The 20846-nt window shown below is 41.2% G+C and overlaps 1 protein-coding gene across 2 annotated transcripts in view; it reads right to left on the bottom strand.

Moving 5' to 3' along the window:
* Positions 1-20846, bottom strand: part of CAP2 (cyclase associated actin cytoskeleton regulatory protein 2) — a 138468-nt gene that overhangs the window by 91848 nt on the left and 25774 nt on the right. For both annotated transcript variants that reach the window (XM_032341181.1, XM_032341180.1), the window contains exons 2-3: positions 20530-20651; positions 16512-16612 (exon numbers count right to left, since the gene is read on the bottom strand). In XM_032341181.1, coding sequence (XP_032197072.1) covers positions 16512-16612; positions 20530-20650 — 222 coding nt within the window. In that variant the 5' untranslated portion in view covers position 20651. The remainder of the gene's footprint in view (positions 1-16511; positions 16613-20529; positions 20652-20846) is intronic.

Below are 20846 nucleotides of genomic sequence, written 5' to 3'. Positions count from 1 at the left end.
GCTCAGAGATTTCTTCCTCAGTGGTGTGCAGTCTACTAATAAGACCATCAAAGCCATTTTTTTGCCTCTGTTACAGTACTTTTAATCTTCAGAATTTCTTTTTGATTGCTTCTTAGGATTTCTGTCTCACCTGTTTTTGCATGCTGTCTACTTTTTCCATTATTGTCCTTTACAAATTAATCACAGTTATTTTAAATTCCCAATTTGATAGTTCTAACATTGCTACTACGTTTGGTTCCGGTGTGTGCTTTGTCTCTTCAAATTCTGGTTTTTGTCTAATGGTATGCCTTGTTTTATATATACATACATATATATATATATATATATATATATATTTTTTTTTTTTTTTTTTTTTTTTTGATAGCCAGATATGTACTGAGTGGAAGAAACTGCTGTCAATAGGACTTTAGTAATGGAGTGGTGAGGCAAGATGAGGAAGTGTACTTTAATCCTACAATTAGGTCCCGATCTTTTAGTGAGCCTATGCCTCTGGACTGTGAATTTCCTGTGTCTCTCACTTTTACCCCTTCCTCCTGAGATGGGACAGGGTGGCTATAGTCAGCTAGACTTGATTTCTCTTTCCTATGTGGAAGACTAGAGCCAGCTGGAGTTGAGGATTTCTCTTTCTGAGGTCAGCAGGGCTCTGACAATACCCTGCACCAGGGTATGCCCTGATTAGTTTCCACTGAGGACAGGCCTTATTGAGAACAGAGTGCTCTGGCTAATTTCAAAATGCTTACTTCCCCCCTCTCCTTGCCAGGAGTCTGGGGATACTTTTCTTCCACATTTACGATGGGAACCTGGTTGAAATGCTATGGGTATATCTCCCAGTGTTGTGAGGGACCCCAACAACTGGGTCCTCCTGGAGTTCTTAACTCCCAGAGTTGTCTGCACTGAGCTTGCAACAATCTACCAATTACAGTTCACGTTGTTTTCCTACCCAAGCACTGGTGGCAGTTTCACCTCCTGAGTCTTTGCTTCAATACACCGGCATTCCGTGTATCATCTGTTTCTCTGATCCTGGGCACAGCAGTTTGCCCTATGTCCTCCCTTCTCTTATAGATCCAAAAAGAGTTGCTGTTCTTTTAATCTGTTCAGCTTTTTACTTGTTCAGGATGGTGTGGTGATTTTTAAGCTCCTAATACAAGGAATCAGAAACTAGAAGTCCTTCCACTTTTTTTTTTTTAAAGTAAGAAAAAACTTATTCTATTTAAATTTTCAGATATTTTTGAACTTCATCGCACTTCATCCTCTTGGTGACAGAGCATCTCCTCATCACCTGCTATATTGATATCTACATGGGATTGCAGGTAAGGTGTGTGTGGGGGGTTATGAACACAGAGGTGTTATGAACTCCTACCTGGGAAATGCTTGGGGACAGTTATCTGGTGGCAAGGGTGGCAGAATGATGATGATGGGGGGAGGGGTCACTAAGAGACCATGATAAAAACTGTTTTTACTTGGATTGTTTCTGTTTGTTAAAATAACACAGTTGTATGCTTTTGTCCTCATTACATGAGATTTTATTCTTTGTGCTTATGGTTATTTTTATCACAATTATTTTGGGGTACTTGGAGGTACTTACAGGGATTACTGAGGCAGGGAACGAAAGCGACACTCAAACTGCCCCTTTATGTGGTCACAGCCAAGAACAAAGCATGCGAGGAAGGGCTGTTTCTTCATTGTGACTTCTTGAGTTCCCACGGACCTTTGGCTATTCTATGTAAGTTTGGGGAACAGCCTTGTCTCTTCCCAGTGTGCCATCAGGAAGAGGAATAAAGCAAGCCAGCCGAGTTGCCATTAATAAGGAAACATGCATATCTGTGTATGTTAAAACCTGCTCTGAGGGCAAATTTGCTTGGCTAGGGATGTCATCTAAAGCTACAAATGAAGACTTGAGAAATCAGATCGACTATTTGTTGTTGAACCTCAAACTGCCACAGTGACATGGGAGAGGGGCCAAGCTTTGCTCGGACTATGGCTGGTCCCATCATTTCAGTCAACATCCTAATGTCTCACCCGGACTACCTGTGCATGTCGGGGCCTGGCATGTGTCATTTGTCCTTATACATATGGCTGTCACAGATTACAGTGCTGATTCCAACTTACTGAGGAGAAAACAGGACTCTGAACAAAGTCCTTATGAAATAATTATGCCATGATATCAATGGCAGTTATCTCTGAGTAGTGAAATTGTGAGTGGATTTTGTTCTCTTCTTTATACATTTGTTGTCAAATTTTTCTTGAACAAACATTAAAATTTTATTATCGGGAAAATATGTAACAGATATAACTGAGTAAGACTGAAATTTATTATCAAATGTCACAATCAAATGTATTTTCTGGGGGCACCTGGGTGGCTCAGCGGGTTAAAGCCTCTGCCTTGGGCTCGGGTCCTGATCCCAGGGTCCTGGGATGGAGCCATTCATCCGGCTCTCTGCTCCGCGGGGAGCCTGCTTCCTCCTCTCTCTCTGCCTGCCTCTCTGCCTACTTGTGATTTCTGTCTGTCAAATAAATAAATAAAATCTTTTAAAAAATGTATTTTCTGAGTACCTACTAGGTGCCTGGGTGCTACCAAGTTTAAATCAGGGAAACGGATCATGAATACAGAGAATGGTTAATGAACACGAGTGGTTAAGTGTTAAGGTGGTAGTGGTACGGAACAGAAAACAACCATCCAGTCTTGAAAGGAATGAACTGTTGATATCACCAAACCACGACTGAAAAGGTAAGCTTGACAACATTTGGTTAGCTCGACAACACACAAGAAGCATTCTCATTAAAAGGGAATGTATTCTTTTTTGAAGAAAAGATTTCCTTCTCTCTAGAACCCAAGAAGCACACTGCCTCAAATTCACTCATTTCTAGGTATCATTCCCGTTCCCCTTAACGTGGTTCTCTGGCCCTTCAAGACAAGAGAGTTCCCTATGACTCAGCCACAGCTGCCTTTTTCAAGTATCCAGTGTGCATGCAATAAAATGGAGGCTAAATTTACAGTCTGACTAGGGGAAGGAAGCAGTAATGTCACACTCCACTTATTTAAAAATATGTTGGCAATGCTCTGTTAAATCATAGAGACAAGTTAATTTAAAGACTGGCCCACTCAAATACCAAACAAGTTCAGTCAATTTCAGGCTCTACCTTTGTCAAAGTATATATCAAAAGGGCAATAATTTTAGATTAGATAATTGTTATAAATTAGTATTTTTACTGCCCTTACAGTCGGCTAATTTTTTTCCCCCAATAATTCCACTTCTACTGGCAGAGAAAGAAGGCATGCTTATTGACTAGAGCTAAATAGTTCTGCAGTCTGGAAAGCAAAGATGAGTAGGTAGATTAAGAATGTCAATGTTAGACTACCAGGCACAGTTTATAAAAAAAGTAATCATTCAGGCACTGATAATAAAAGAGGTTTATTCTTCATTAATAGGATTGTTGCCTTGGCAACTCCAACTCACATAAGTATTTACATAAACCATGGTGCACAGTTCTGATGCTAGGGAACAGCTCCAACGTGTCCCTTCTTACATCCATGCCTGAAATCTTTTATTATATGGTTCAGCTGCCTTAGTGGTCTCAGTTCAAGTGACTCAACACTCAACCAACCCCACCCAAAACACGTCATATATCCAGTCCCAAAGAGGGAAGTTAAATAAATTACTTGGTACGTCAAATACTATGTAAAAGAACTGAGAGATGGTTTTCTTTTGCAAAAAAAGATGATTTATATGGGGAAGAATAGCTCTGCTTTTATCTCCCTGCACATCCAGCAGGGGGCAAAGCATTTTTAAAGAGCCAATATCATGAATATTAACGTGCGTTCAAATCATCCCTAAAATTCTTATTTTCCTAGTTTGTAACTACCACCAAATTTCATAAAGCACTTTAGGACACCATGAGAGTATGAATCAGAACCATGTGTGTGGTGGCGGAGGGAGGGGGGAGAAGGGGTAAAGAGGAACAGGAAGTATTAGGGAATGCTTGCCATTGACCTGGTACTTCCAACTGCAGGAATTTTCTTTCAGAAAATAATATCCACTGAAATTTTGTTTCTAATGGGGAAAAACTGAAAACAAGTCAAACGTCACTACTTTTTAAAATGACGATAAATGATGAGACTGGATGCCCAGCCTTGCAGGGATGGGACATGGGTGACACTGGTGAGGAGCGCCGGCATGTTCCCGCCTCACTTGCATCTTACCTGGGTCACCTTATTCCAGGCCCTGCATTCTTGTAGGTACATTATTTCACCTAGATATGATTTTGATTGTTTAAATCAATTATGGTGTAGCCGTATAATGAAATACTACACAGTCATTAAAAATGAAAACGGAGACCCCAACGCACTGGCATGGAAAGAGGTCCTGAACATGTGGTCTAAATTAAACAAGCAGTGTACAAAAATAGATTGTGCAGAAGACTTTGCAAAATCTCTAATATAAAAACAATCGCTGTAGTTTCAAAAAAAACAACAACAACAAAAAGTCCTCTAAATAATCCACTGTTGCAGTTTATATTTAAAAAGGCCAAAGATTTGAAAGAAAAACATTCAGTATTTCTCGAGGCATGGGAATAGGGGAAAAAAGAAAACACCATTGTATGTTTAAATCCATTTGCTTTTCTGACAGGTATGAATATTGTTCCAAGTTTGTATTCTGCACAGAACCATTCTCCTAAATTAACTTTATTTTCAAATTCAATCATTGTGTAGCTAAAAAATACTTGGCAGATTGGCTCTTCTCCCAATTTTCTTTTTTTATTTTTTAAAAGTTTTTATTTATTTATTTGACAGACAGAGATCACAAGTAGGCAGAGAAGCAGGCAGAGAGAGAGGAAGGGAAGCAGGTTCCCTGCTGAGCAGAACGCCCGATGTCGGGCTCGATCCCAGGACCCTGGGATCATGACCCGAGCCGAAGGCAGAGGCTTTAACCCACTGAGCCACCCAGGCGCCCTTCTCCAAATTTTCTAATTTTTTTTCCTAACACTTAAGGAATCCAATGCATTGTATCAACATGTTTAAACCAAATCTTTCGACTTGGTAAGCCAGAACTGCTTCATGGTTAATGAACTTTGGGTCTACACAATTGTGAAGGACACTCGGTTGCTCTAAGATCACTCCAAAAAATTAGGGACAACAATGTTATCTTATTCGAGAATGCACTGTGACACTAAGCATTGTCCCCTCACTCATGTTACGTAAGCCATATTCTTATTTAACTTCCACGCATGTGTATATGCCTTGGGTCTCCGAGTAGGTCTTGAAGATGAGGCCCATGGGTACCTACATAAATGGTACAGAAGCTCAGTGACTACTGCTTAATAATGAATGATTTAAATTACTGGATAGTGGGTTGGTGTAGTGCAGAGATCATGAGCTTTAGACCTTTAGACAGGCCTGAGATAGAACCCAACTCTATGCTTTCCTAGATGCATGGCCATAAGCAAGTTATCCAATCTTTTTCCTTCTTAAATGGTTCTCCTACTGACCGAGGAATGTTTGTCAGTCACTACGCAAAGTGCCCTCACCTAGCAGGCTCTCAACGAATGCTAGTTCTTGTTCCCCTTCTTTACACTGCCTAGCTCACTAATATGGAAAATGAAAATAAGTCAGGGAAGTAAGATTGATTTCTAGCAACTACAAAATTTAGCTAAGAATCAGATTTTGTTCATTCATCAACCATATCTAGCCAACATCAATCTAGACTGAGCTCTTATTAGGAACACTCAATCCATGCATGGTCTTTGATTGACACCTGTTCCCAACTCCCCATGGATTCCCAGGCACCCTGGACCCTTGACCACAGGGTGCTCTGCAGCCAAGGGCTCAGGATCAGGGGGGCCAACCTGGTGCCTGCATTTTCTCTTCATTCGTCTTTTGCAGCTCAGTGAACTCCCTCTCAGGCAAAACCTTGATTCCAAGATTTTTTCCCATTACTGTCAAATATTCCTTTTCCTCTCTTTTGATGATAACAGTAACACACACATGATGTAAAAAGTTCAAAAGATTTGAATGTTTAGGAAGTAAAAGTTTTCATTAAGTCCAGACCCCCTCAGCCCAATGACCACTGTCAGCAATTCAATGAATATCCTTTCAGACTTTATTTTTAATAAGACAAATCTTTCTTAAAGTGTACATACCACTTCTTTTATCTCCCCTCAATTTCGGCTCAATTATCCTCAGAAAATTTACTTTTCTGCCTTTGAAACTACTAACCATTTTGCAGTTTATATTACTGTTTTCCTGCTTCATTTAACTAAAAGCACAGTGGAAGAATTTTTTTCTTTTTTCTAGCATTTTGCATTACATAAGTGCCGCTCAAAAAACATTTGGTTAAAGGTTTTTCTTTTTAATTTCTCATCTGTCACAGACTGATACTTTTGTAAAATAATAAAAGAGCCTTACTAGAAAAATAAAAAAGAAGAACCAGACAAAGTACAAGTCCTAGTTTTTTAAATTAGCGGATTTAGCAGACTTAAAATTACTCTGTGGGATTGCTAGCAAAAGTGTTCAAATCTTACAATTTCTGTCCTTTCTCATGGCAGACCGTTAGCAACGAGACTGTAGATCTCAGTGGTCTGAGTACTCACATGGAAGAATGTTCTTTCATGTCTTTGAGCAGGAACTGAACCCCCTTTGCTTACAATAGGCCTATGGGCAAATGTCTTCCAAGTTTCTATGAACTAATTTAAAAGTGAACTCTGGGGTGAGAGTCCCCATTTCAAAGTTTGGGATGGTCATTAGTTTGATACATTGAGACAATCCAGTCAGTTTTTTACTTTTCATCCAGATGTTTAAAAATTATAAAAAGACAGCTAAAGACTCTTGGAACCTGGGAGAGTTGATTATTGGGAATTATATGATGAAGTACCATACAAAAACTCAATGTCCCAACTGGCCCCTTAGGACTCTACAAAGTTACTTCTCACCCGATCGCTATCACTGCGAATGTTCATGATCAAAGGGGAAAGTAATATGCCAAAACCCAATCCAAACAGAGAACACAAACAACATTCTATTGCTTTTTAAAATCTGGGCTTTAGTTTAAAATACAGTAAAGTTCACAAAAAGATCTTGTCTCAGAGCTCATGGGATTTCTACTGGCAGTGACTACAAGTCACTACATTGATGGATTTTCGCACGTTCATAAATTCTCATTTAGACCTTATACCTGTCAGAATGGCTAAAATAAAAAAGACAAGAAACAACAAGTGTTGGTGAGGATGAGGAGAAAAGGGAGCCCTTGCACACTGCTGGTGGGAATGTAAATTGGGGTAGCCACTTGGGAAAAGAGTATGGCGGTTCTTCAAAAAATTAAAAATAAAAATACTATGTGCTACAATAATTCTGTCACTGGGTATTTACCCAACAAAAACAAAAACATGAATTCAAAAAGATACACGCACCCCTATGTTTACTGCAGCATTTACAATAAATAGCTAAGATATGGAAGCAACCTCTATTGATAGATGAATGGACCAAGAAGGTACACACACATAGCAATATCACACAGCCATAAAAAGGGGTGAGAGCTTGCCATTTGTGATGCGGTGGACCTAGAAGGCACTACGCTAAATGAATTAAGTCAGACTGAGAAAAATGAGTACCATATGAGCTCACTCATATAGGGAACCCAAAAAGCAAAACAAATGAATAAACAAACAAAAACCAGAAGCAGACCTATAAGGCCAGAGAACAAACTGATGGTTGCCGGAAGGAAGGCCAGTGAGGGGATGGGCAAAATGGGTGAAGGAAGTGGGAGATACCGGCTACCAGGTATGGAATGAGTCAAGTCACTGGAAGAAAAAGCACAGCACAGGGAGTATAGTCAATGGCATTACAATGGAGCAGGACAGATGGCAGGGGCGCTGCGGTGAGCACAGCGTAACCAGTAGAGATGCTGAATCACTAGGCCGCACACCTAAAACTATGTAGCATGTGAGTCAACTATCCTCAAATAAATTACAGAAAACTCTCATTTAGCTTTTCTTAATGAGAAGGAAGGGAATGAGGGAGGTACCAGATAAACTGTCAGGTCTTTGAGAAATTCAGGATACAAGCGTGTGTGTGTGAGATAAACAAAAATCTATGGAGTCTATGTTTCTCCAAATTTCACATGACTCATGACTTTAAACTTGGCCTTGATCTCTTTTCAACTATTAGTCTGGGATATTATTTTATCTACACTTTCAGCCACGGTATGTTCGTCCATGCATTGGTTCAATAATTCATTAATGATTTGATATGTTTATCAAACATTCATTTTCATTCATTCACTTAGCAAGCGCGGATGAGCCTGTGGGTACAGTGCTAGGAGCTGAGAGGGTCAGAGGGAAGTAGCGTACTTCTAGAACCTTGTCCTAAACCCCAGCACCAAATTATCAGTACACCATACGACCTTTCCTGTATATTAACTGGCTTTAATAAAATTAACTAACCGAAAGTCAAATATCAATACTCCAGTTGCCTTAGGAAAGTGTTTTCCTGGGGCGCCTGGCTGGCTCGGTCAGTAGAGCATGTGACTCTTGATTTTGGGGTTATGAGTTTGAGCCCCCTGTTGGGCATAGAGATCACTTAAAAATAAAATCTTAGAGGGGCGCCTGGGTGGCTCAGTGGGTTAAGCCTTTGCCTTTGGCTCGGGTGGTGATTTCAGGGTCCTGGGATCGAGCCCCACATCGGGCTCTCTGCTCAGCAGAGAGCCTGCTTCCCCCCTCCCTCTGCCTGCCTCTCTGCCTACTTGTGATCTCTCTCTCTGTCAAATAAATAAATAAAATCTTCAAAAAAAATAAGTAAACAAAAAAATAAAATAAAATCTTAGAAAAAAAGAAAAAGAAAAAGAGTTTTCTGAAAGGGAAAAGATTTCTATTGCAAACACATGAATGATTAATGATTATTTTTTTGAAGGATAATGGAAATAGAATATTGTGTTAGTTTCAGGTATACAACATAGTGATTTGGTATCTATACACGAGGAAACGGTCACTGCAATAAATCAGTTAGCTGTATTCCCTAAGTTGTGCATCGTAATCCCATGTCTTATTTATTTTCTAACTGGAAGTTTGTACCTCTTAATCCCCTTCACACAGTTTGCCTACCTCCCCACGCCTGTCCTCGCTGGCAACCACCAGTTTGTTCTCAGCATTTGTCAGTCTGTTTCTCTTCTGCTTAGTTTGTTTTCCTTTTAAATTTCACATGTAAGTGAAATCCTATGGTATTTGTCCTTCCATCTGACTTCTTTCGCTTTCGCTTTTTTTTTTTTTATGGCTGAGTATATATATGTATATGCACACACATACAATGGATTATTTTATATATATGCATCTCCTTTAATGGACAATAAATTATTAATTCATTGAGAACGTTCTTTTCTTTTACATCACTAAAAGATCTTACATTTGACACATTAGAAAGAATTGGGTTGTAATATGTTATAAAATGTATAAGCTCTCATGTATTTTTTTAAACCCTCATATTTTGAGACTTATACTGGTAAACCACAACCTAACTATACTAATAAAATATACTAAATATACTAATAAAAATAATAGAAATACTACTACTAAAGGCAAGAAAGCACATTTTGTATTTGCCCTCCACACAACTGACAAAGCTGCAAACATTTCCTACAACCTGAGGGAGTCTTGGGCCTGACATCTGATATATTTGCCCGAGACTGTTTTTTTCTCTTACGTAGCTAATACAGCGTGACGAGGAATTCTTAGGCACGTAGTGGACATGCACGTGTGCGCATGCGTGTGCTTTGTGGGGATGGAGCATGGATAGAAATAACAAGATAATCTAAATGAAATCAGGCCATTACTTTTAGACAAAGTATTAATTTTCAGATGCGGAAGCAGCCTCTGGGTGGACAATTAAGTTAAAACAAACAACAAATGTTTCAACTATTGGCAGAGTTTTAGGAAGAAGGAAGGGCAGGGAAAGAGAAGGGTGACGACAAGGACATGAATTTTTGTGCCTCTAGGTACCATGATTCCATTCTGACAGGGCAAGAATCCTCGGAGAGGGCGCTGCCCGGGAGAAAAAAGGCCAGAGAGAAGTTGCTGGTTACCCTGGGGAACTCCTGACAAAGCGACCTGAGCTGCACACTCTTGCTAGGCTTCTACACAGAGCAGTGCCGTTCGTGTGAGACTCAGTCATCTACTTTGTCCCCAGGTAGAGGCCAAGAGCAGCCAGCTGCTGGGGGACAGGTCTGCCCACCCCCACCTCCCAGCCTGTGCCCCAGCCCACCCACCAGCTACAGCAGGCCTGGGCAGGCTCAGAAGGCATCCCTGCTCTTTATGTGGTTCGTACTAGCAAACACAGAACAGACAGGGATAACCAGTGTAGCATTCCATGGTTCTCCTTCAAGAAGAAGAAGAAGAAAAAAAAATTCAGGCAAAAGTTTAGTGAAAGCAAATTTACTAGTTCACTGTTCAGGAAGGAAAAAAGAAAGGCAGAAAAAAATCTTTACCTGCAAGATTCATGGCACCTAATTCATTGCTTCAGCAAAAACTTTGGGTGGCGTTTTATTTTTGGTAGATGGGGAGATCCCGGGGGTTAGCGATGCCTGGGGGCCCTTCAGGAGATTGTCTGGATTCTAAGACCAATTTCTCACCAGCTGGTCCCCAAAGCCTTCAGTGCACCATGAAACAAGAATGTGCAAGGGAAGAGACAGGGGTTTACGCTCCAAACAACAAGGCCCTTAAGTTGAAAAGGGGTCCCACGGAGGTCCCACTAAGGCTAGCGACCTAGCAGGAGTGGGCTGTGCGTCAGAGCATGGGCTGGGTTGCAAAGTATGTGTCCAATGCTGAGAATAAAAATTCTTCACATTCTTGGGAAGAAATGAGGACAGAAACGGATCTATCTGTGACCTTCTGGAATGCTGCACATTTGATGCCCAACAGCACATGAGTGAGGACCAGGCCGAGACGAGGCTGGTGTGATGGGGCGGAAGCCAAGACCCTCGAGGGACACCACGCATCTGTCCTGCAGGCCACCATTTGCCCTGTCGCCTCACTCAGCACTGCTCTGAGGAGAAGCCTGAAGTACAAGAGCAGTGGCGGTGTGCCGCCCCCTCCTAAGCCCTGGCCGGAGTCAGCTGTCTGACCACCCTTTCCTCGCACAGTGGGCACTGGGTAGGGGAAGTGGGAACCACTATGGAGTGCAGAGGCTGGGAGGAAGAGGGCAGTCAGTGCCACGTGCTTCTCACTAGGGCTCATGTCCCACAAAGATGATGGGGGACACAGCAGCCGAGAGTCAAAGATGGGTGTCTCCCCACCCAAAGGATTGCAACTGGGGAGACCAGATCTCCATCCGCACCAGATCAAGGCTCATCACTCAGCCGATCGCCGATGCCACCTAACCTCTCCAGCGTGTGGAGGGAGGGAGGGAAGTAGGAAAGAAAGGTGAGAGGGAGTGAGAAGGGAAAAGGAAAGGGATATATATTAGAAGCGATAATTTTAATGCATCTCCTTCTCTAATAATTCTGATAATCGTAACTGGCTAAGCCAGTAAGAAAGAAAAGTCCCAACTCGAAGTCTGTATGATATCTCGGGGCAGAATTCTTGCCACAAGTCATTTTTTGGATCTCTGCCATTTAGAGAATGTGAAAGACCTACAGATCCTTCCGGCTTGGAATTGCCAAAGTACTCCATGTCTAGTTACTGTAAAAACAAATGTTTCAAATGAAGCAATTAGCAGGGAACTAGAAGTTAGTGGGAGAAACAACTTGGCTGAAGGTAAGCAGGAGAGTAAAGGAGGTTTGCGTAGAACGGGGTGTTGGTGCAGTCCACCCCTAACCTCTGCTTCTGATGATTTTGGGGGAGAGGGGAGTGAGGGCAGAAGGGTTCCTATATTGACCCAGGTTATAAAGCATTTAAAATGCAAAAAAATATGTATTTTTTAAAGTAGGCTCCATGCCCCACATGGGCTTGAATTCAGGACCCTGAGATCAAGACCTGAGCTTGAGATCAAGAGACAGATGTTTAGGGGTGCCTGGGTGGCTCAGTGGGTTAGGCCTCTGCCTTCAGCTCAGGTCATGATGCCCGGGTCCTGGGATCGAGCCCCACATGGGGCTCTCTGCTCAGCAGGAAGCCTGCTTCCCCCCCTCTCTCTGCCTGCCTCTCTGCCTACTTGTGATCTCTGTCAAATAAATAAATAAAACCTTTAAAAAATTTATTTAAAAAAAAAAAAAAGAGACAGATGTTTAACCAACCGAGCAACCTGGGCAGCCCAAAAGATCACTTTTTTAAATGAGTATGAATTAAGGAAGAAAAGGATACAATTAGAAACATAAATATGCACACATTCTGTATTATTTAATCCAAAGACAGTTATTATTTTCAAAGAACAGGTCCAATAAAGGAGTAAGTGACAACCTGTACGACCAAGAAGGACAGACTCAGGGAGGCCTCAAGGTCTCTTCCAATGAAGGCGTCTGAGTGTCTTCTGTAGCATAGGAAAGCAGGATGACAGTTTGTCTTTTAGTGTTCTGTGTGTCCTTTTCCTGACATGTTTCCTTCTGTTTGTTTCAGATGTTGAGATGACTGAAGTACTTTCCCTGGCATGGCCCAAGATGCTTTTATATTTGTGATGATGTCCTGTGGCAAGCTCCGTCTGGAAACCAACCAGCCCCTCCCTCCTGCTCTAATGCCGACACAACAGGTGGTCACTCCCACCGGCTGCCAGAAAGGGAAGGCCACTGGGAGTGAGGTCATCCAGCCTCATTACTGAGGAGGGTAAGGGACGAGCTCAAGGTTACGCTGTAAAAAGGTGAGCCAGCTCTAAGACCCAGATACAGACTGCTAGTCCTCGTCAGGCTCTCTTTGAACACGTGACTCCACCAGCACAGCTTAAAATGAACACAAGGTTTTATAGATGACTCGCATCAATGACAAAGACTAGACACATCTAGAGCCGTGATGGTGACCCCAGAGTTCAGCTACCACAACTGGCTAAAAATGTGCATCCTTTATGATGGCAGGGAAGGCAAGGTCCTAACATTGTGCGGTGTGAGTTAATCACACGATGCTTAAATGTGTTATACTTCTTAATTGAATTTTATTGCCTTTTTGTTCAAATTATGGTTCTTTCATTTTTATGAAACGATGAATAAAAGAGTGTTTCTTTCTTATCCATTTTAATCAAGGGCAGAAAATAAATGTTCCAGACTTCTAGAGACATTTTAAAAATGTAAATTCCATAAATCTCCAAAAAGGGTTTGCATTATGAGGATCTACATGGCTTGTAGCTGTTTCGTGACTGTCAAGTCATTTAGAACTAGCCCGAGGTTGGGTCCGTAGACCATGAATAACAACAGGACAGCTTTGTAAGAAAAATCACATTACTCCAGTTAAAGATAAATGACGTCTGACGAAGGGCTTGGTATTACGGATGACCCTTTCCTTTGACACTGAAGACCCCATTTAATCTAACCCTCTATTATAAAATTATACCTTTTTCTTAAAAGGGGTGCAAGCTGCATCAGTGTCTCTGGATTGAAGAGCAGTTTAAATAAGCCCGTGGGTTTATGTTGCATCCAAGAAGGCTTTACAAGACCTAATCTTCTCTAAACCTGTTATGCTCTCTGGTTCAGCAGAGCTTCCTAATTGTAGCTATTAGTTCCCCTTTTTTGTGGTCTGCTCTGTCAATAGAGTATTGAGTGATCAGTAAATTAAGCCCAACCAGCAGCCGACACATCGAAGCGGACGTTAAATCATAGCTCGGCTGCCCTTATTCATCATTAGTATCTGTGGGACAGCTTCTAAACACAGGGCTGGGATTTAGCGTGACGCACATTTGTGTCATTCTCAAATTTCCATACTGTACAATCAGGTATGTGAGGGTTTTTTTTTCTTTTTTTCTTTTCTAGGCAACAGGTGTGTTCTTGGAACAAAGTTCAACCCCCCACTTCTGGCTTATGCGAGAGGCAGCAGCTGCAAGCTCAATGTCAATGACACATGGTTCCATAAGAGAGAAAAAATAAACCATTTGCTCAGTGTATGAAAGTCATGGGCAGATGGACAACGGCTGCCTGGGCTCTCTTTGTGTTGTAGAATCGGAGGCTGAACTTCTGGATGACAAGCTTTGTTTCCCTCCCACCCTTCCTTCCTACCTTCCTTCCTTTTCTTTTCTCTTTTTTTCTTCTTTTCTCTTCCTTTCCTCTCGTCTCCCCCTCCTTTCTTTTCCTCCTCTCTCTCCCTCTCTTTTTTCTTTCCTTCTTTCTCTCCTTACCTTCCTTCTTTCACTTAAAAAAAACCCACTAGTGAAAAATAATTTTTTAAAGCATTTTGCATCCGTTATCGAGAACAGTCCCACTGAGCCCTACTGTTTTCAGGCTGATGAGTGGAGAGAAGAAAAAGCTTAATATGAATGAAGCTACACTTTATTTATAACCTGCTTTGTTCTGAAAGGAATCGAAAGGAACTGTTTACTATGGAATTTGGAGAGACTTACTTAGTATGCAAACTCTACATGTTTTCTAATGCAAAATTAAATATATCTATTAATAGGCCTCTTTATTCTTTAGTAAAACACTTCTCTACATGGTTCTGGGAGCTATTACTAATGAGAGTTATAATATACTCTGTATCTCAGAAACACAATGTCAGTGTGAATTAATAGTAATAATAATGAGGGGCACCTGGGTGGTGCAGTTGGTTAAGTGGCTGACTCTTGATTTTGGCTCAGGTTATGATCTTGGGGTCGTGGGACTGAAACCTGCGTTGGGCTCCACGCCCGGTGCAGTCAGCTTGGGATCCGCCATTTCCCTCTGCCTCTGCCCCTCCCACTCATGCTCTTTCTTTTCAAATACCTAAATAAATAAGATCTTAAAAAAATAATAACAAACAAATAAGATCTTAAAAAAATAGTGACAATAATGACCCAATTGTAATAGAGTTCAAGACAATAAAGGTCTGTCAGTCACTCGAGAATCTCTTTTAGTGTATTGGCAGCAATAGTCCATTTTATGTGTGGTTTTCAGGTACCGTCACTCCTCAGAACAGAAGCAGCTCAGCCACTATCTTACTGTGTACACCGTTTCTTACGAACAAACCCATTAAAGTTTGAGAGCAGGCCAGAGCAATTACTGAGCTCTATGACACATCTGAAGCGAACAGGTCTTATTACGCAGACTTTTCTAGAACTCATGTACATCAGAGCTTCCCCTCTTTTGCCAATGGCATTTCAATAGGCATATTTAATAAAAACAGAGGTCATGAGGAGAATCTTCATTTTTCTCAGATGTGATGAACAAATGCATTGCAAATGTGATGAGAGAAGCACCTATTAATTACAATTCTGGAAACTCTGGTATAACCCGAGTCACCAGATCGTGTGGAAGACTGGTGTTGGGTGTTGCAGGTAATGTCTAATTGGGGGACAAGTAAGAGAGAGTCCCTTTTTATGTTTTTCTTTTTTTTTCCTTTTACCACAAACCACAGCTTTATTCAAGAATCAGATTTTCTGTGAATCTACACTGAAAATGGTTTTGCCATTGCTGAGAAATCCATAAGCAGATGGATTTGGAATTTAATCCTCTGTGAGAAACAAAGGCAAATAAAAAAGAAGAACCTGGTGATAGATTCCTTTTGGGTTTCTAATTGGTTTGGCTATTACATTGGATTTTCACTCAATGCATGTAAATAATGACTGCTCTCAAGGATGATGCTAAACATTTTAAATGTAAAAAAGAAATGTCTAAAGCTGGGAAGATGGCCGAGATATCATTATAGGTCTTTCCCAATCCAAAGATTTTTTAATTCTATGGCTTTGCTTTTCCTCGGGCTGCACTTTTTCACTGTAGTAAACACACATAATACAAAAGCTTCCATCTTAACCATTTTTAAACATACAGTTCAGTAGTGTTATGTATATTCATGCTGTTTCACAACAGATCTCCAGAACTTTTTCTGGAGTTTAGTTTTCACTGCAAAATGAAAACTCTGTCCCCATTAAACAAGTTCCCATTTCTCCTGTCCCCCAACCCCAAGGAGCTACCATTCTACTTTCTGCATTTATGAGTTTGACTAATCAGATAGCTCAAATAAATCATAGATACCTCATGGAAGTAAAACCATACAGCATTTGTCCTTCTGCGACTGGCTTATTTCACTGAGCATAACATCCTCGGTATATCCACATGATAGCACATGTCAGAATTTCCTTCCTTTTCAAAGTTGAATAATATTCCCTTGTATGTACAGACCGCATTGTGTTTACCCTTCCTCCACCAACAGACATTCGGGTAGCTTCCACCTCTTGGCTATTGTGAACAATGCTGCTTTGAACTTGGGTGTACAAACACCTCTTCAAGATCTTGCTTTCAATTCTCTGGGTCTATGCCCAGCAGTGGGATACTCCATCCTGGTTGCACCATTTTTCATTCCCGCCAGCAGTGCACCAGGGTCCCAGTTTCCCCATATCTTCACCCGCCTCTGTCATTTTGGGTTTTTTTAAATAGTAATCATAGTAGTCATCTTCTCCACAGACAACAAGAGAGGAAAGTACTCACCTGAGTCTCCACATCACCAGCAAGGATCCTACTCTTCTTTAAAAACTCCGCCACCATGTTGTTCATCAGCTTATCAAAGGCTTCCACCGAGGGTGCCACACCTTTGGAAGAAGCACATTTGTCAGTTCCCAAGAGTTTAAAGAAAAGCTAGTATTGCTTTGCCATAGGAACTAGGGAAGCTTAATATCACTCATGCCGTTCTCATTGTTTTCACCAGGGCATTCATTCACTCAGTACTTAGGAAACGTTTCTCAACGGCTCCAGGCTCAAGAAAACAAGCTTTGCTATTTTTCATCCACTTGAGTAAGCACTTTCACTTACATACTAATTTATTTCTGCCTCAAACTCATGAGGTAGGTAGCATCACACTTTTACCCATGAAGAAATGGAGATACAATCAGGGCACGTGACTTGACCAAAGCTATAGGTCAAACTGAGCAGCGATCCAAGAACTGACACAAGCCTTATTGATACGACCTTGCAAACAGTTACCAAGATCGCCCACGACAATGAAAAGGCAATAACAAACTCCGGGCAAATAAATGGGAAAAGAACACCAGTGTCACATGTTCCGTTCTGCCCTATCCTCACTTCCTGGGGGGTAGGAAGTGGAGTTGGAGGCATGGAAAGGACTGCTGAGCTAACTCACATTAAGTTTTTCTCCTTTTTTTTTGTTTTTTAAGATTTTATTTATTTATTTGACAGACAGAGATCACAAGTAGGCAGAGAGGTAGGCAGAGAGAGAGGAAGGGAAACAGGCTCCCTGCTGAGCAGAGAGCCCGATGCGGGACTCGATCCTAGGACCCTGGGATCATGACCTGAGCCGAAGGCAGAGGCTTTAACCCACTGAGCCACCCAGGCGCCCCTCACATTAAGTTTCGATCTGACAACTTATTGTCAAAACCAAGTGACATCAGCCCAACCTGGCATGCTCTGCTTCTCTTCTCCCGCTTTTAAACTGACAGAAAAACTGTTTCTTAGTCCCAGATTTCAGGACCCTAATATTGAGAAACTCAACCCCACAGACAATTAAAATTCCAACCAGGGGTGCCCAGGTGGCTCAGTCAGTTAAGCATCTGACTTCAGCTCAGGGCATGATCCTGGGGTCCTGGAATGGAGCTCTGCATCAGGCTCCCTGCTCAGTGGGCAGTCTGGTTCTCCCTCTCCCTCTGCCTCCCCACTCATGCTCTCTCTTTCTCTCAAGTAAGTAAGTAAATAAATAAATTAAGTAAAATCTTAAAAAAATATCCAAACCAAAACCTAAGATTCCCTTCTCATACTCTACTGAAGTATCCCTCCTCATAAACGTGTAGGATAAAGCTTCCTTGCTTTCCCAGAGGCCCAGAGGGTGATGAAAACAGTTTTTGACAGCGCTATCTAACAGCAGCGCACCTGCGATCTAACATCTAAGGAGGCTATTGAAGCTGAGTTACCTTAATGTTCACAATATAGTACGTTATCAACTACTGAACATAAAAGGGGAGATATGCCCAAAGATTCCTTATGGATCCATCTGGAAACAGATCAATCCATTTGTTGCTGGGGGAGACGCCTCAGAGGACTCTGTTACGTGTCTAAAGTGGGAGAGTTTTAGGAACACGACAAAGCACTCTACCTAGCAGAAGGAATGTCCTTTCATCACTCGGCTCTGCTCAGACCTCCTCTGGGCAGCCTTTAACGACCTGCCTTTCCCTACAACATGCACCTTGTGAGCACCTTAATCAAAGCATCTGTGGCCATGAATGGCAGTGCACAGAGACTAAAGAGTCTGGAGGATTCTGACTGTATGTAATTCATCTTAAGATTTCCTCGCACGTAACACATAGTACTTGTCACTTGGCGGGCATGCAGAAATACTTCTTCAGCGGTTGAACCAAACTTACCTGATTGTCAGGGGGAAAAAAAGAAAGAAAACACATGGTAAAACCCAACAGAGCCGCAGGCTCATGCGGAGGCAGTCCTCTGATCTGTGCACATTGCAGATGTGTGATGGATGGGATTTCATCTACAAGTTTCTTTTTACCTTCAAATGTTTCCCTAAACTTTAGTTACAACATCACTGTTATAATGATGTTTATGTTTAAAGCAAGAGGTTGTCCTCAAGGATTTGTTAAAAACAGAGTTTAGGAGATCACCAGGGCTCATGAAATTAAGAAGAAATGAAACCAGTGCTGCTGAGGATGAGCGAACTTTAAAGGACGGGTATCTTCCAGGTATTTCGCTACTTATCCTTCTTCCGAAATGACCCTACTCCATTTCAAGCAGAATAATAAATTACTGGCTAAGTTGTTTTGAAACACCTAACTTTAATAAATGGTTTAGAATGATTTGCTGTATCAGAACGTACCTGTTTAAATACCTAAGTAATTTAATTACCTGCCTTCTGATTTTGTTGACCTATTAATTTCCCCCCCAAATTATTTCTTTAACAAAGAAAATACAAAGTGCAGCCCAACACCTCTTTAAGTCATGTGAGGTTCAAACTACGGAGGGATTTCTTTCCCCCTTCATTCAACAACACTACATGGTCTCCTGAGAGTTGGAGTTTTAACTTTATTTTCTGCATTCACAGGCTCTACATTTGTGGTCAGCACTTGTAAAGAAATGTCTTTTGATCACTTATGTCAAACACATAAGGAAACCAAGTTACTGAAGGGAACATGAAAATATTTTCTTACAAAGGAGGTACTGGATCTCATATACCAACCATACCGTTAACAAAAAGAGGCTTAAAATGAAATCATAGATGTATCTCAGTTGATGTGGAAGAAACTTGCAGGCCCCTGGCAGCCTCCCTTTAAACAACACCCCCTTTCAACTCATTCAAAGCATTTTAATTTTCATTCTGTTTCGGGGGGGGGGGGGTGAGGAGGGGACCAGCCTCTACATTTGTGCTCACACAGTCATTTTTGTCCCAAGGCGTGCAACACAAGGCAAGGTTCCAAATATGCCTGAAATTCTAGAAGCACCAATGGGAACCTTGCCTGGTGAAAGCTTTTTTTTTTTTTTTTTTTTTAAGCCCCCATTCCCCAAGGCTTTTCCCAGCCCCCAAAGCCTGATAGGATTCAAAATGGGTCAGATAAGGAGGAAATGTACTTGACACAAGAATAGAGCTGCCAGATGAAATGCAGAACCCCCAGTTACATTTGAATTTCAAATAAACAATGAATACATTTTTAGGATAAGTGTGTAACCATGCAGTATATCCCATGTAATATTTGGAACACACTTATGCCAAAAAAAAAAAAAAAAGTAGTTCATCTAAAATTCAAATGTAACTGGGTGTCCTGTATTTTAATTTTGCTAAGTCTATGACCTCAGACAAGAAGGAACTGAAAAAATGACTGTGGATAACTTAGAGAGTTTGCCATATATGGTGTCCTTAGAGTTAACTTCTTATGTTATGTAGTTAACTTTTTATGTTTGATCATATAATATTTTTAAATCTTTTTTTTTTTCAAATGTGGCATTGGCACACAAGGTTAAAGGCACATTTGATTAGAAATAAGCACAAGTAAAACAATGCGATGTAATCATGTTACTTGAAACCAATGTTTGCCTTCACCTCAGACTCCTTTCCTTCCCAATTATAGTTCTTAAATTTAATGACTTGTTCTCTTTAAAATTAAAATCGACAGAATGATAATTCCTTCCCATTGACACTGTAATTGAGAACGTTAATTTCTCTTTGATAATTACTCAGATAATATATTTATAGTCACTATGGAATGCGGAACATTATAAACACTAAAACAAAAGAATAATGATATTTGGCATATAGATCATGCTCTTAACAGGCATAGATAACCGGTTAATTTTTGTGGATTGTGGGTTGGTACATTCTGCCTTTCCCTTTTTCAGGGGTGGCTTGCATCTGGTTAATGTCATGGTCACATATAAGGGAAGGGGTACAGAAGCTGAAGGAAGTCGGCAAAAATATTTCTGGAGAACTAAGTGATGGGGACAACAATAAGCGACCCTCACGGAGACCAGTAATGACAACAGTTTGTGTCCCTACCTCCAATGACACCATTAATCTCCCCGCAGTCCCCAGGAGGCCGGTGGGACCCCGCAGACAGCAGCTCCAGTCGGCCGACCACCCGCTCCAGCCTCTCCATCAGTGCCTGCATCTCTGCCATTCTAGAAAAACACAGGCACAAACGGGAGTCCATGTGAATGTCAGGGAGGATTAGCAAGCCGACGCCAGTAAACTTAACAGCAGCAAGAAGGAAAATAAAAATTGCTCGGAATGGCTTTAATTACCTAGACAGTATTTCTACATAGCAGGAAAACAGGTGAAATTCCAAAAAACATAGAACTTGGAACAAAAAACTC

This window comes from Mustela erminea, chromosome 4, assembly GCF_009829155.1.
Source record: "Mustela erminea isolate mMusErm1 chromosome 4, mMusErm1.Pri, whole genome shotgun sequence".
Classification (NCBI taxonomy): domain Eukaryota; kingdom Metazoa; phylum Chordata; class Mammalia; order Carnivora; family Mustelidae; genus Mustela; species Mustela erminea.
Note: the sequence above shows the minus strand (reverse complement) of the source record. Positions and strands in the feature narration are given on the sequence as shown.